The 16,786-nt window shown below is 40.6% G+C and overlaps 1 protein-coding gene across 2 annotated transcripts; it reads right to left on the minus strand.

The window, feature by feature from the left end:
- Positions 1 to 1,262: 1,262 nt before the first annotated feature.
- Positions 1,263 to 12,287, minus strand: LOC147896729 (soluble inorganic pyrophosphatase PPA1-like). Of its 2 annotated transcripts, none has more exons than XM_087381080.1 (9): positions 11,999 to 12,287; positions 10,851 to 11,073; positions 10,611 to 10,639; positions 9,360 to 9,425; positions 9,141 to 9,248; positions 8,764 to 8,829; positions 5,478 to 5,598; positions 1,826 to 1,907; positions 1,263 to 1,650 (listed from the first exon to the last, which is right to left on the minus strand). In XM_087381080.1, the coding sequence occupies exons 2-9, from the start codon at positions 11,029 to 11,031 to the stop codon at positions 1,608 to 1,610; spliced, it is 696 nt and encodes a 231-aa protein (XP_087237206.1). In that variant the 5' UTR covers positions 11,032 to 11,073; positions 11,999 to 12,287; the 3' UTR covers positions 1,263 to 1,607. The 2 variants fall into 2 exon arrangements, with proteins under 2 accessions (XP_087237206.1, XP_087237205.1); XM_087381079.1 differs by lacking the exon at positions 11,999 to 12,287 and adding an exon at positions 11,179 to 11,598 and having other exon boundaries at positions 1,265 to 1,650.
- Between the last annotated feature and the right edge of the window lie 4,499 nt (positions 12,288 to 16,786).

A 16,786-nucleotide genomic window follows, 5' to 3' on the forward strand; every position in this document is an offset into this window, starting at 1 on the left:
AATAAAGATGCCTCCCTTACGTAAACATTTTCTGAGCTAGATGACTATGAACTTAAGTGTAATACATGCGCGATCATTCTTGCATGATGACTAACTGTGATACATCATATGATATCTGCCAAGCCATAGTGTCATACAGATGAAACTGTCAAACAACAATATCGACTTCCTCACAAATACTGAAGCCAGCGCCGCTATGCCCTTGAGGGTTGCTTTACCTATAGGAACTTAATTCATCTCACACTAAATTATCATCTGAAGAAAGCTCCTCACATTGTAAGACAATACGACAGACAGACACGGTAGCTCAAACTAAGGTGTGAACCCAAACCTGGTTTCTTCTACTGTGTTCTTACATCTATGGGAATCAGGAACATGCCCAAACTCAATATGTCAAAGGATAATAAACAGTGCAGTTCTTAACTCACGATAGTCACCTATAACGTTTAAAAACAAACTCCAGGCATCATATGCATAGCAGAGACTAGCAGGAACATGCCCAAACTCATCATGTACGAGCAAAATAAGCTGTGCAATACGACGTCCATCAAGTATAGCTGCTGTGACATCGCCACTGATATCAACAGCATCCAACTTCACTTGCTTCATGCATAGTGCATGACTGCAGTTCAATATAATAAATCATAATCAAATCATTCACTACATTGTACTTAATCATGCATGGTAGAATCCAAATGCTGTAATAGCAGCTCATAACTTTGATTCACAAAACTAGGTAGGGTGGTGTGCGTGGAGGAGGGGAGGTGGGCTGGGAAGATGTAGCATTAGTACTCTTAATGTTAGCTATTCATGACCCAATCATCCAAAGGACGGGAAAATGTCACAGGTGGCTCTGAAGCTAATCTGATGATTTGCACACCCGAAACAGAGACAGGTGAATGAAACCTGCCATGTGGAACAGTGCGAAGATGCCACATGAAAATTGAAGACGCTTCTGTGAAGGGAAACTGATAACAAAAAAACTTCCTGCTGAAAGAACCTTGTTGCTCCAAAAAAGACAAGCTAGACAATCTTATATCTTCTGTTCAAAGAATTATAACTAGCAAGCCAAAGGAAAGTTGCTAGCAATTGAATTTCCACCTAATTTTCTGCTGAAAAACATGTCACAGCTAGCCCACAAGAGCGTTGGAAGTATTTCAACGGCATTGTAACAAAACACATACTGTGCTTTGCCTTCAAAGCAAAAATACTGAACAGAAGTAAACATCTAGCAAAAACACTCCCCATGTCTCTAGCCTTGTAATTGTTCTACACAGATTTCTCTGTAGTAAGTTATGAAGCATATATTAAATCATTGCTGTGTATTGGATGCATACTTGTGGCTTAAAACACAAAAGATGATTTCGTTTCAAGTGCCCGACAGGTTACAAATCTAAGATCTACAAAAGCATTGTCAACATTATCAAGCTTTTGGCGGAAACTTCCGTGGTAAAAAAATATACAATATAAATCCAGCTATGTGATTTTTACATTTGATACCCATGGAACGCAAAAAACAGGTAGCTTTTCCAAAGCTCTGAAAGAGTGAGAGGATTTCAGCATTGCTAAGCTGCCTTCTATGTCATGGAATGTTAAAGACAAGGACCTCATTGTCTTAGACTTTCCACTATATAAGAAGCATACAGGTCCCTGCAATAAGATCCAGGAAGACACTTAAACTCTATTAAACCAGTCTAGATAAGTAACAACAGAATATGCTTCACCCCTAATTCTGTCCATCTAAATCAGAAACTCATCTAGAAAACTGACGAAATGCAGCAAGAATTAGTCATCTGAAAACCCAGTAGAGACCAAATATTCTTACATTGAATACTGAATAGCGTCACGAGCTTTTTCGGATGGAAGAAACTCGTCAACTGCAACCTCCTTATGTTCATTCTTTTTATCTTCTCGTGCAGTCAAGTCACAAAGATCTCTCTCTCTCTCTCTCTCTCTCTCTCTCTCTCTCACACACACACACACACACACCCACCTTTTTTTTTTTTTGGGGGGGGGGGTGTGTGAAAACTTTGAATGCTTTATATTACAAAGTAGCTAGCCCAAAACTGGGAAGCTAAAAGATACATAGCTGGAAAATACATCAAAAGAAAATCTTAGTGTAGGACACACACACACACAGACACAGAGACAAAGGCACCCTCAGTGCCAGAATTTCTTGCGTACACCATAGGCCACACTGGATATGCTGTAAATATGTTTGTGTTCCCACCTTGTGGACCCTGTGTTCTTCATTGGACAGTAATAATTCTTATCTTCAGATCCTGTCAAAAGATATGATCACAATTTGCTCCATTTAGCCAGCATCCAAGCAATTCTCCTCTATAATGGTTACTGGCATAACTCCTCCCAGTAATATTTCCGTCCTCATCAAGAAGGATGCAGTATGTTAGATTATCTTCTCGGTCATGCGACAGCATAAACTTGTAAGCTGCTTTTCGATTCATGCTTCTGCCCGAATCTCACCATACCTGTAGCCTTTCCTGTATATTTTGCAGGTCAAAAAGACATGGCGACTTCGGTCCACCCTTCCTAGGGGTAAGAGAGAGAGAGAGAGAGAGAGAGAGAGAGAGAGAGAGAGAGATGCTATCAGTGTATGCAATAGATATCAAGTTACTAGGGCCAATGGGTAGTGATATCTTGAGCTAGTGTGCAACGGAATATCTTTAATAATAGGTAAGGCCTTCTTGGCCAAGCTTATGGTTAGGAACTTGGACACTTGGATGTTTCAACCTTTACAGCAATCCCCTCTCCATGGAATCAGCTCATTCAATAACAGGCCTCTGATGGCTCTTTTAACAGCACATGAAAAGTTCCACAATCACCTTTTATTAAATCCTTCATTGCTATTAGGGAGATAGTGAGGTACCAGACCATTGACAAGAAAGCCTTGGTACCAGACCATCGACAAGAAAGCCTTGGTACTAGAAGTCCTGGATTCTGGAACTCTTTTATTCAGCCTGATGGACAAAAGGGGCAGAGGCAAGAAACTAACTGGCTTGAATGGGACAGATGTGGCTTCTTCGACTGGGATTGGCTCCTGTGTGGAAAAAACCCACCTAAGAATATGTTATGGAATAGGCCCCCCTATCCATCGATGGCTCCAACTTGTACATTTGTCTTTAAAAAGATATTCCCTTGAACTGGAGATGGTGGTTGTATACTCCTCGACACCACTAACCAACCTAAAAGCTTTTTTCCCAATGGAACTTGCCACCCAAATCAGCTTTTATTTGAAGTACTTGTGGTTCTCAATCACGACAGAGGCATCATTAAAGGAGGTCATTGATACATCTTCTACATATTTTGATGGGAGCTATGCCTTTTCTAGACAATTATGTACCACCTTTGAAATGACGTTCATATTTTGTTTTGTACACTTTATTTATCTAAGGATATAGACTTGTCAAATGAAATCTCTCACCTATGTTTGCAAGAACTAAGAAACATGCCCGAACACATCACCTAACTACAAAAAAGAAGCCCGTTCTAATCTCATGACAGAGACCACAAGGTTGAAAATCATAAATTCCATCATGCATCGCTAACATCATCAAGGTTGCACCATAGTATACCAAAAATGCTTTCACACGTAGACATCCATAGACCCACACACACACATTTATACAAAGGTATTTGTACTGATTTTCTGTTAGACCTTAAGTACTGCAGTGTGCAGATGCACCATTTATACAAAGGTATTTGTACTGCATTTTGTAATAATTCTTAAGTACTTTAGAGTGGAGCTACAAGGCATTTCTCTTTCACGACAAAACATGTGGTAAGTTCATTCTACAAACGTTAGTACTAAAAAATGACTACATCCATGAAAGGGAAACGAGACTTACATATCGTTCCGTGACAATAAAAAAGTAATAAGGCCTTAACTAAGGTAGAAATTCAGGGGAGTATGGTGCAAGGACCTCATTAAAAAAAATGTCCTCCTAAGCAACATACTAACACTGCATTGAAGCTTTTTTTCTTTGGGAACAAGCCCCGTAATCATGTAAGGTTACACGGACAATAATTAGTTCTCCTTGCAAGGCAATACTTGAAGGATCAACTTCAAACCTTTAGAAGAGAGTCATATAGCTGATCATGAGATCATTTTTATGGTGCTTTACAGTCAGTGGGGACTCTACCTATGCAAAGCTTACTTGTAATACGCATGCTACAAGCCCATGGACATCTGCCTATACTCCAAACAAGTCCACACATGATATGAGCAAATCATCCTCAGCCATGTGTATACGTCCATGCACATGCAAATCTAAAGCAATGTCATGTAGATCTGAAACCACAGCCACGGATGACTGAGGTGATGTTGAGCCTGCTCGCTTGGTGCTACCTCGCCTTCACATCCACCCGCCATAGCTTCACCCTTGGCACCTCCCTTCCCTCGCCATCGCCTTCGCTCCTAGCTCCACCACGCTTCCCCGAAGCCTCTTCTTTGCGTCCTTTCCGTCCGGTTGTGTCCATCGCCAGCACGCTAGGTGCCTCGGTACAGCAGCCTGCATTGGCTGCTGTAGCCCTGCCTTGGTTCACGCATACTCCAGCCGTTTGGATCGCTCGCCAACGTGATGCCACATCTCGTAGCCGACCAGCTTGCTGACCAAGTGGTGAGGAGCCTGTGTGGTGGAGGAGCCACAGGCTCCTCACCTGTTTGCTGACGGCCCAAGCCACTAGGCGCATGGGACATCCAGCCCCCTTTACTGGCTGTACGGCTGCAAGGGTGTGGCAAGGCCCCCCCTTGAGGCCTTTAGTCACTCGGGTAGGGGAGAGTGGATCACAGCTCTCCCTCCTTGCTGCCCTTACGGCTGCACGAGCAAGAAGCACCCCCCCCTAAGGATCATTCGACCTGGTGGCAGCAAGTTAGGCAGAGTCTGGATAGTACGGCAAGTTTGGACGGAGAGCTCGCACCTCAGGCTCACTTCGGGGTCAAGCAGTGGTTTATTGGGTGACAGATACTTCCAAGTTCTAGGGAGGTGCTTCGCCCTGAAGCCAGGCTCCAAGATTTTTCTTTTTGGACTGCACTTGCAGGCCGACTAGCTGGCATTCCTCTGGCAGGCTGGTTATTTTGGTTTTCTTCCTTCCCTCCGTGTGGCAGCTCTCTCTCTCTCTCTCTCTCTCTCTCTCTCTCTCTATATATATATATATATATAGAGAGAGAGAGAGAGATATATATATATATATATATATATAGAGAGAGAGAGAGAGAGAGAGAGAGAGAGAGATAAATAGTTTCTGCACTCCTTAGACAAGCAATAGGAGATGCACTCTACAAGTTCTTTCCAAGGTTGTCTGATTGCATCTACTCTAAGGGTTCTTATATCAACTACTATCACTCTCTTTTTTCTTTCTTTCTTTCTCTCTCTCTATCACTCATCCCTTTTTAAAAAAAGACATCAACTTCAGACACCACCCATACTTGCATAAAAAGGAAAAAAATTTCAGGATACAGTCTTCAAAAAATCGCTTGATTTCAGCTAGCCGGTGTGGAGGAAGATCTTTGATATCTTTGCATTGTCGAAATTCAGGGTCATCAGCACAAACAGCAATGATCTTATCATCACTTTCACCCTGACATCAAAGAAAAGAGAAGGGTGTACTTGGTGCATCAATGAAGAGACCACATGATGAACAGTGTGATTGAAAATCAGAGAGTCATTTCTCCAAAACACCATTGCTGGTGGGATAAGTACACATGAAGGAACCCTGACAAACAAATCAAAATCGGCTGCTTCTCCCAAGAAAGATAGCTGTTCTGACAAACACAAATGAAGAAACCCTGACAGACAAACAAAAAAATTCTGCTTCTCCAAGAAATACGTCAAACATTGTTGTTTTAAGAGTTGGGCAAAGTTCTGTCTTTAGAAAGTGTTTTTTAGGAGGCAAATGAAAATTCATTGCCCAAAATTCATTAACTGAAGGTGTCTTTGGGCAACCCAAAATTTAAAAGAGAGAGAACCACAAGCAAAAAACTAAAATGTTGACAAAGAGCCAACAAAACAGGAATATAAACTGCATATTTGTGAGGCGATGTAGTTGCAGCAAAATTCTTCATTTACATTTTTTCCCCTTTTTCTTTTTTCAAGTGGCGCAGAATTATCACCACCTAGCATCCTTTACACGGATAAACACACAATAATTCTATTTGTTCCGAAGTGCTCATAGTAAGGGGAAAACAGGTCTATATACTGTAATTGCTGTAAAGTTCTAGAATAATTGATTTGTTTCCGAAGTGATCAATGTAGAGAGAATTTTCAAAGTGCGTGTGGGGAGTTTGCTTTTGTGATTCTAGTAGTTATCCCCCTAGAAAAACATTAATGTTGAACCTTGAGATCCCCACGTCACTCTAGATGTAAAACCCTTAGTCTCTACATATAAACTATCTTGAAACTCAACTTGTGAGATGATTTGAGGATGAATATTTTGAGAAAGAGAATGAAGTAATTCCATAATGTGGAAGCAATCACCCTCTATCAAAGAGAAGCTTCTATCATGCTCTTGAAAGCTGCTTTGAGGACGAATCCAGTATGAAAGAAGGATGAAGTAGTTTCAAAATGCGGAAAGAAAAACCCTCTAGCAAAGAGAAGCCCCTATCATGCTCTTGAAGTAGAGATGCAAGTAATTTGGGACTGTGGCATCTGCATTTCCCAATTTCACTGAATTACTGTCTACCACTAAAAGAGAGATCAACCAAACAAGCAAAAACCTATATGACCAGAAAGATGAAATTTTGACAAAGAGACAACAATGTAGTTGTAGCAAAATTCTTCATTTACATTGTTCCCCCTTTTGTTTTTTTCAAATGGAGCAGAATTCCCACCGCGTAGCATCCTTTATACAGATTAAAATAGGATTTCTATATATACTTTCATAAGACTATAGTATATCCAATCTTACAAAACAAGCAAAGAACAAAGTAAAGAATGGACTTTGTAAGCGACTTTAAACAAAATAATGAGTAAATGGGGGGGGGGGGAACTTAGTAAGTAAAGCTACGCTTATGTTCTCATCAGTACCCAAGCATAAGCTGCCATATAGGTTCTGGAATCTCTTGGGTAAACCCAATGCTTACTAAGCTTAGAAATCCCAACCCAAACAACAAAACTTTGATAGCAAATGGGAATAAACAAAGCAGAAAATAATAAAAAGAAATGGATGGAGAGAGAGAGAGAGAGAGAGAGTATGAAATACCAATGCACACATAACAAAATAAATGAAACACCAATGCAAACACAAAGAAACAATTATTATCATTATTTTTAATTAATTACTTAGCTTATTACTTATTTATAATTTAAAGATAATCTTAAATAATAAAATAAGAGACTGGGGAAAAACTGAAACTAGACTGGCTACTAAGAGCAGATCATTAAAAAAATAGAACAAACCTAAGAACGCCAAAAAAAAAGGGCTTTGGAGCTCCCCACTTTGGATTTTGATTCTATGTTTAAGAATCCGAAACACACCCAAATGGCGAAATTCCAAAGATATAATGACTACAAAGTAGGATAGATCGGAATTTTTTCATTACTTTTCTTATAGTATAGCCCTTTCTAAGAAGTCATAGGATTAAATTAAAAAATTGAGAGATAAAGGCACTCTTACTTGTGTGAAGACTAGAGAACCTATTGAATTGGGAAGTAATCGCTCCACATTTAGCCATTGTTTGAGTCAATATCAGGCATTCTGATTTTTCAGAAGTGATCATAGTAAAGAGATTTCAAAATACCTACCAAGAGAGCGACTGATAAGGGAGAAAAGGAAGAGGATGAAGAGGGGGGGGGGGGGGTTGGGGGGATGCGGTATAAGAAAGTGTATTTTCATGTCCTAAATTCCCCCAAAAAAACACTTTTTTCTTCCTAAGATCCAAATGGTGATCAAAGGGGGGGCTCTCAAGTCCACGACTAATGTCATCTGATCAGACATTTTGGAAAATGCTAACAGGCTGAGTGAACAAGTCAATGTCGCGGCTTCAATCAAGGTGTGGTTCCATGAATGATACATACCTGATACGTGGGACTTCAGCTTTAAAAAATTCAAGGCCTCTGTTTGATCTCAGGCTTGCTCTTTGAAACAGACTTGAGGGATATTGACTAAAGTATACGACAATGTTCTAATAAACATTTAAGACATTTCTGAGGGTAATGTGAGAAGAGAAAGAAATTTAGGAACATTTTCTGCACAAATATCTCACCAATTGCAAATGGTTTGACTTTCTTAATTCGAATACCTCAATTTGAATTACAAATTTAAAAATTCTAGTTCAAATAGGTCACTTTGGTTGGTTCAATACCCATATTAATATCCAGTTATCCTCTATTGAATTTGTGATTTGTTCAACTAATTGGGTTCAAGCAGCAGCTTGAGCTACTGGATTTAAATTGTCTTCCATAGTTGGCTTGAGTATTCATGGCCTTGTTATGCAGCTGCAAATCAATCGTCATTTGTAAGTTATCCCAGGAGTAGAACAAATCTCAAAAAATTATGCAGTAGTGAAATCTCCACTCCTCCCTTTAACCATGGAAAAAAGTATGCATTGGGACATGATACAACCTACTTACCTTCAAACCCTGCTCCCATGTACAATACTAAGGAATGCATTTTCTATTTACCATGATTTAAGATCCTTTAAGATTCCTGTTTCCAACAAATGCTTTCACAGTCAAAAGAATAGCAAGTAACAAACCATTGTATCAATTTGGTATATTGTAATGTTGATCTTAAACAGGTACATACCTGATCAATCATGGGCATCAGTCCAATGGCTCTTGCTCGGAGAAAGCAACCAGGGAGCACAGGCTCCTGTTAACAACATGTTTGTACGCTTAGTTTACTCACAACTCTATATACCTATTTCATCAAATGTCTCTTGACAGTTTACCACATTCAGCATAGACAGTTGTGCAAAAAAAGTGAACACTCCTCCTCCATGGCTGCATGAATAAAATTTTATGCGTGCTTCTTGCTGCATATTGATGCAATAAATATCCCATACAAGTATGCACAAATGTATTGCCTTAAAAATCTCAAAGAAATTAATGATCACCATTCAAAAGTATTCGTAAGAAATGGTTTCTAAGAAGAGCAATAAGAGAGACGGATTGTTCAATCACCTGCATAAGGACTAGCACATCCAATGGGTCATTGTCTTCACAAAGGGTGCGTGGAATGAAGCCATAGTTGTGGGGATACACAACAGAAGAATACAGGACTCTGTCCACCTGCACTTTTTTTAATTTAGGCAGCCCATCAATGTCAAGCATGGCAAAACCACATTATTTTATGGAGCATAACATGAGCTCAACCTATAGCAATAGAATGATGGTATCTACCTTGATTAAACCGGATTTCTTGTCCAGTTCGTACTTCACTTTGCTTCCCTTGCTGATCTCCACGACCTGCAGACAAATGCCTCTACCTAAGAATCGTACAATGGATGTTCCCTTTTTACACATGCATCTGTTATCCATTGCAGCAAGAAAGTGTTTAGTCGATTTCAGTATGCCCTTTCCACCTTTGGGACCCAACTAGACACATGCCCTTATTGGGCTAAAATTTCCTCCACAGTTAGAATTAAATGTCTCACCTCCAACCTTGGGAGCAGGAGCTTCATGTTTCCTACTACACTCTTGCGATTACAAAGATAAAACAACTTCTTGCTGCACATACCCATGAGCAATTTGACCATTCCAATAAATGAAAATGATATCAGCTTTCTCAGAACTTTCTGATCCCACTTATAACCATCGGTCGGGGGTGTTGGGGGGGGGGGGAAGAGAGAGAGATGAGACATTGCAGTTATCTCCACTCCAATATGATATTTCTAGCTATGAAAATTTGCAACTAACAATCTATGGAAACATCAAAGGAGCATGGGCGATTACATCCTATGCAAGGATGGTGAGTATTTATGACCCAAAAAGTCTAATGCCAGAAGCCAAAAGGTCTAGAAATAGCACTTAGCCACAAGAAATTTGGATTAGTAATCACTACTTTCAAAGTTAGGTACATTTATGGCACAGGGCTTGTCAACAGCTTGAGATGAGGTGATTGGAAGGCATGGGGAACTCCAAAGGGCTACTCTGCCCAACTATTATTCGGAGATAAGGACCTGTAGCGTGAGTTGCGAAAGAACAGTGACAAACCAAAAGGTTTCTGTGGGCAGCATCACAAAAGTTTCTGTGGGCAGCATCACAAGCACAAAAAATGAGCAAGGAACTATAAGCACCGCTAAGGACACTTCGTTATGTACAAGGAGGCCTCTACCGATCAGATTTGTACGCTGAAGGTTACACTGTTCTGTCTGAATAAACTTCTATGTCAATACCTGCGCTCATAGAGCATTTCCAGGTAGACGTGGGAATTGATACCCTTGGTTCACAAGGAAGCAGCAAAAATTATGTCCATGAATACAAACGTTCTACTCAATTAACACAAATCAACACATTATTTGTCAAATCAAAACTGAAAACTATAATACTTGCACGTAAATCCGCCTGAGATCAAGCGAGGAAGCTTCCAATGATGTTAAATAATCCAACACTAACGAAAAAACTGACTATGCGATTCGGCAGAGGACTTACACAATTAAAGACTGATGGGGCTTCAGGTCCTGCACATGCCACAACAGGGAGTATGAAAAAAATAGTTGTTCCGAATATTCCAACCTTACAATACTAAGCCTACGTTCATCCAAAGAAATCCTTTGGCGCATCACGTTGCAATTACTACTCCAGATCTAGTAAAATAAGCGAACGGTCAAGAAGAAACCGAGGTAGGCCTTGAGGAAAGCGAAAGAGCCAGCACTACAGCCGTTGGCATACCGATTTCAAGATCATGCCAAGGATGAGCCGCAACAGTGCGCTGACTCATTGACGACAGAATGCGCTCGTTGAGAGGGGGAATAGGAAATCGGGAATGAGAACAAGCTGGAGCCGCAGGACCGTTCTCAGGTATTGAGCTATTTTCCGACACTATTCCAACTTCAGCTTCACCGGAAGTCATCTTTCAAAGCGGGTGTAGGATCTAAAGGTTGCTAAAGAAATCCTGCAACAGCTCAAATCGTTAGATGCTGAGAAAAGCCCAATGCTGATGAGCGAAGACACACCATAACCGATCGAAGGAGGAAAGGAGAAAGAGCAAGAATGTCACCAGGTAAGGGCAACAGCGATTGCGGATGCTAAAAGTGCGGTGATGCAGCAATATCACAATGCGGGAAGAGCAGAAATTTCAGGATCACTATAAGAGAGAGAAATCTGTCAACGAAAACTAGATCCTGGGATAGGCCTGATGATTTGCAAAAGCTAGGGACGAGAACGCGCCTCGAAAAGAAGACTGTGAAGAAAAGATTTTTGGTGATGATGTGAACTGATGGAAAATCGGACTCTTTTTCCTTAACTCTTACGAGAGGCGACGACCTTGAGAAAGATATCTGAAATGCCGAGCATTTTCTTGGTAGAGACTGGGATAGACCTGATGATTGAGGAAGCTAGGGACGACAACGTGTCTCGAAAAGAGGACTTTTTAGGGAATCGTTTGGTAAAGATGCCGATTCCCTCCACTTTTCAAAGACGTTTAAGCCAAACTCTTTAGCTACCTACATTTAGACGAAAAAGTTGCAAATTGCAATTCTTGCAGACGAGTTCAACATCAAAGACTTTGCAAAATCGGTCGATTTCAGTAGCTCAAAGGTCATCTTTTGTATACCACACAAATGCTACTATCAAAGCGAGGTCGCTCGATTTTTCCGTCACACCTTTAAATTCCACAAGCATTTCCGCCCTGCTGCGTCAACTCAATTCCTTTCTTTCAAGTTTCCAACGCTCCTGCGGTTCTAAACGGACAACAAGGAAGCCCGCAAGGGATTCTACCGACATGCGGACAATCATTTGAGTGACAGAAGTGGCGACGCTTTTCTCAAATGCTTGCGACGATTATCGGAACCTTTGCCGTCAAAGATTTGTAAACTTACAGTCAATTCCTCCGATTCTGTCCGTCGACGGCAGAATTTGAACAAATGTGCTCTTTGGTGGTGACGGAATTCAATTCCTCGAGATGCGCATCACATGCTTTTTGGAAAGTCCGGACTCCGTCGATCGAATCGCACAACATACATAGTACATACGACATCGGATGCTCTTCGTGTCAAGCAATCAAATCGGTCTGGCGCCGTGATGCGATAGAAGGTTTGTCTGGTGTTGCAAGAATTCTGTTGATTGATGATCTTGTTCTTTCCTGCTGTCGCTTCCAAAAATTTCAGAGTCCAACCAGAAATTAGAGAGCGTCCGATCTCAAATGTAAAATCTGTCAAAGTCCGATGAGAAAGCTCGGCCGATTTCTATATTATTCTCATTAGGATTCAGCACAAATTAAGGCTCTAATTGAGTGTCCACTTTAGTGTGCATTCCACTGTTCACACAAAACATTTTTCTCAACAAATCACAAAACTTGTTGTTTCAAATTTAGAAGGTTTTTCCTGAGAATTTGTCGATTTTTTGGCTAAAATATAACTAAATTACCTAAAATTTTGCAGATTTTATAAAATTGAGAAAATATTTTTTAGAGGTTCATTGTAGATTTTTTGGCTAAAATATAACTACATCACCTAAAATTTTGTAGATTTTATAAAATGGAGAAAATATTTTTTACGGGTGAAAATGAAAATGTTGCAAGTTCATTGTATATAGTTTGCAGGTTTTCTGTGAACACTGGTACATTCCCATTACCATTTTTAGAATCTAGTTAAGTTACACCTCGTAACGCCCACGTTCAAGAATTTAACCCCTTCAAAATAGGTACTTTAAGCACTTTTAAAAAGAGAAAGAAGTTGGAATGTGAAAATTTAATGGTTAGCTTAAGGGTGAGCACTTTAGCTGATGCTTAAAGCAAGATTCTTGTTAATAAAATTTCATGGTTAAGATCAACTCGGGACTATACAACATGGGTACTCGGTTGAAAGGTCTTGAAAACGAAGAATCCATTGTGACGTTAATTGTAAAGAACTGACTTTAGATCGATGAGATAAACCATTTTGTATAAAAAATGCCCCTAAGACCACTTAGTGCATAACATACTGGGTTACCAATGGGAATGTAATTTCCATTTTAAGGTTAACTTTAACGTCAAGGGCCTCGGTCAGTGGAAACTAAATCTCCACCGTTCGATCTACAAGCTTTCTAAATCGAGGTTGAGGTAAATCGATCATCAGAAAAGTAAAAACCATAGACAAATCCCCTTTCAAGCTTACACGTATGCATTCCCACGAGTCGAAAAGGACCCCTGATGAGATTACAACTTGACACGCCCACAGATGTCACATCCTCCAACTCGTGGCGCCACGTGGTCCCAACCTTTGCTCGTAACTTTGACTACGCGTCATCCACGAGTGACCAATCCACTGTATCTGCCACTGCCTGTTAGAAGCTACAGTAAACTTTACTACACCATTACCACACCGCCACTCGGTTGTACCCCCTCCCGATGGCCCTCGATAGCCGGGAAAGGGCCTTAGTTGCCCTTTTACAATCGAGAAGCCGTCGGAAAAGGCAACTTACGGCCTATCGGCCGCTCACCACGCTTCCCTCCCGAGAAAGGGCTCCCAAGGCCCTTTCCCTCCAACCTTAACAGAACTAGTTATATTAAACTCACTGACATAACCTAACTACTAGTGGGAAAAGGCCCTTAGTTAGTTTCTCTTCCCCTTTCAATACAACCGCAATTAATCTAAACTAAAAGACCAACATTAACATGTTAAACTCTCTCCTCTCTCTCTTCGCTCGACCCCCCCTCTCTCCCCCTTCCTCCCCATCAAGGTCCACGGTTGGGTTGCAAATAAACTCCAGCTATCCGATTTCGGACATTAAAAATTGTGAAGATCAAATCCCAAAACTTGCACACCAACATCAAAGAAGCTATACCGCACGTCGCTTTCAGGCATGGAAGATGACGGAATGTATAGTTGTAGAATGGAGGATTGTCCTCCCACAGACCTCGACTTTTGCAAAATGCTTGTGCATTTCTTCAAAGACAATATGGCTCATGGCTCTCGTCGATTGCCATATTGTCTTTGGAGAAATGCCTCCCACGGGCATTTCTCTCATGTCTTATGTTCCTCCTTTTTTCATTGCTACCCATCACAATCCTTGGGAGGCTTTCACAGCCCCCCTTCTCCTCTACCCTCCTCCCTTCAGCCTGCCTTGGTCTTTACACCAGTCTACAGAACCTCCTAGAGAGCAGAAGCTACCCAATAGCTCGCACGGCTTCTAGAATCGAAGCTTCTCAATTTCATTTCTTAATCGGTGCAAATGTTCGATTAACTTAAGGCAGTCGCCCGCCATCACAACTATTTAATTAATTGGCCCCAAAGTGCCCGGTCAATGGCAAGCGACCGGCAACCATGGCCCATTCCCCCACCTGAAGCACATGACAATAGGCAATGGGCTTTCACGTGGAAGGTGGCGAATCTCACAAGGCTACTTGCTTGTGGGGATGTAGCTAAAGTAACTTCAGCTAGGTATTCCAATTGCGGGAAGTACCCAGTTGTAGAATTTACAAATGGGCCAGGCAACGAAATCTACGAAATCTGGCTGTCACAAATGGGCAAGGCACAGTCTCCCAACCGAGGCCCTTAATGTGTCCACTAAATTTTTGTGATGATCCTTTCCATCTCCAGAATGACATCCACACTATGGTGTGGAATATATCGCCATAAACGTGGAGTACATGTCGAGTGCGCTATAGAGTTGGAGTACTCCAATCAGGAGCCAGATTCTAAGGACTTTCTAACTGGGTGGGGACCCACAATCAGAAAGTCCTTAGAATTTGGCTAGTGACCGGAGGAACATGGGTGTGCTAGGCCTCTAAGGGCCAAAGGGAGGGGTTAGAAGATTGACCATGGGTGGGATTTTCAGTTGTTAGAGCTAACCCGAGTATGAGTCATGTTCTTTATCGGTTTAGAAGGTTCTTCATATTGCTGTCAACAACGACTACATTGACTAGTGTAATTTTTGCCCGTGTGACCTAGTTTTTCTTAGTTCAAAGGGAGCTACTTCTTCACATATTTTGGCTATGTTTCATTCTTTAAGCCTGCTAAAGATAAGAGCATTTGACACCTTGAGAGTTAAATTAATTGGGTTTTGTGAGCAATATTTTTGGATTACTCTTTTTATTGAATGCCTTGGACTTCAATGTCCATAAGTTTTTTTTTAGCAAGTTGGCTCACATATGGCAAACATTTATACATCATTGTTGCCATACATGTCCATGTTCTTCACCTTATGCTTGCTTCAAGCTATTAGGGCTAGCATGAGATGTCCTTTTTTTTAGTAAGCCACTGAGGAATATTGTAGTTACAACTATCTTTGGCCATATAGACCAATATATGGATTAGCATGTAAGGGAATAATGCCATCCATAGACAATCCAAGACGTAAATGGCAAGGCTCATGTTTAAACTCTAGCCACTTGCTCCCTATGTGGTGCCATGCTTTCCTATCACAGTCAAGATTCTTAACATGCCATCTATTGAGCGACTTTGAGCATGCCGATCCATAAGTTGGGCCAATCAAGGATAATGAAACATGTATTTTATCCAAGATATAATATTCATATGTCACAACGCCTTCATTGGTACATCACCTTATGTATCTTGTTTACATTTTGGACAAAGTGTGGCACACTCATATGCATCCTTGCAGAGAATCAATCATTTGGGCAAGCATGGATGGAGTTGGATTGAGAGATCATATTTTCTCTACCAATAAAAATGTTAAAAATCAGATATCTTTCTCAAGGGTAGCCCTATTTCTCAAAGGGGTCACTTTAGCTAATCTAATTCTACAAGATTTTAGTGTATTCTAGTACATCAATCCCACACTAGCTAAAAGTAAAATTTATGTCTTTCCAATGAGATGGAATAAGTCCTACATTACTAAATGGAAAACAAGGATCTGGCAAGGGATTCTATCGAAGAGAAGATTCAAAATTGGCTATCATTATGACAGAGGGAAGTAGCGATGATCTTCATATGAGCTTGGGCTCAGCTTGATAGGAGGGTAGGAACAGCTGCATGCATTGTGGAAACTTTGAGGTAGGCAAAAAGGACAAAAAAAAAGGAATGCATGAAGGGTTGTATCATAGAAGCGTCAAGGAAAATGGCTACTAGGATCTAATTCAAGAGAACTTCAAAGTTAAACTAAATTAGAATGGCAAGCAACACATATAATGCATTGGTTCACTTGTAATGCAATTGTTACCAGTTGCTATGGGGACTCAAGACATATGATGCCAATAGTGACTTTAATAACAACAATATTTTAGAATATTTTGATCTACATCATCTTACGATGCTACTTAGTATTTTTTATAGAAGGCATTATTAGCTTGCATTATTTTGAACCGAGTTTGTAGTATTGCAAATACTCAGTTCCTAACACAACATACAAACTTTCACAAAGGAAAAAACACGACCAAATAAAGAAAACAAGAACACAAAGACACAAATCACCTCCACAATCGTGTATATCACTAGCACATTCATAAATACCACCCATAAGACCTAGAACCAGTATAAAGACACCAAATCCAAAGTGGGAACTTACTACTACAATCCTAATCAATGACTAACCCTACAACTTTAGGAGTGATTTGGATCACATCCAATGAGAATGAAAAATCATCCAAGAACCCCTTCATTGTGCAAATAATGCACCTTGGGACCAAAGAAACAATACATACACTCTACAAAAAGCTTGACATGACA

This window comes from Dipteris shenzhenensis, chromosome 11 (genome assembly GCF_047967505.1).
Source record: "Dipteris shenzhenensis isolate YYH24624 ecotype China chromosome 11, Dip_SZ_1.0, whole genome shotgun sequence".
Classification (NCBI taxonomy): domain Eukaryota; kingdom Viridiplantae; phylum Streptophyta; class Polypodiopsida; order Gleicheniales; family Dipteridaceae; genus Dipteris; species Dipteris shenzhenensis.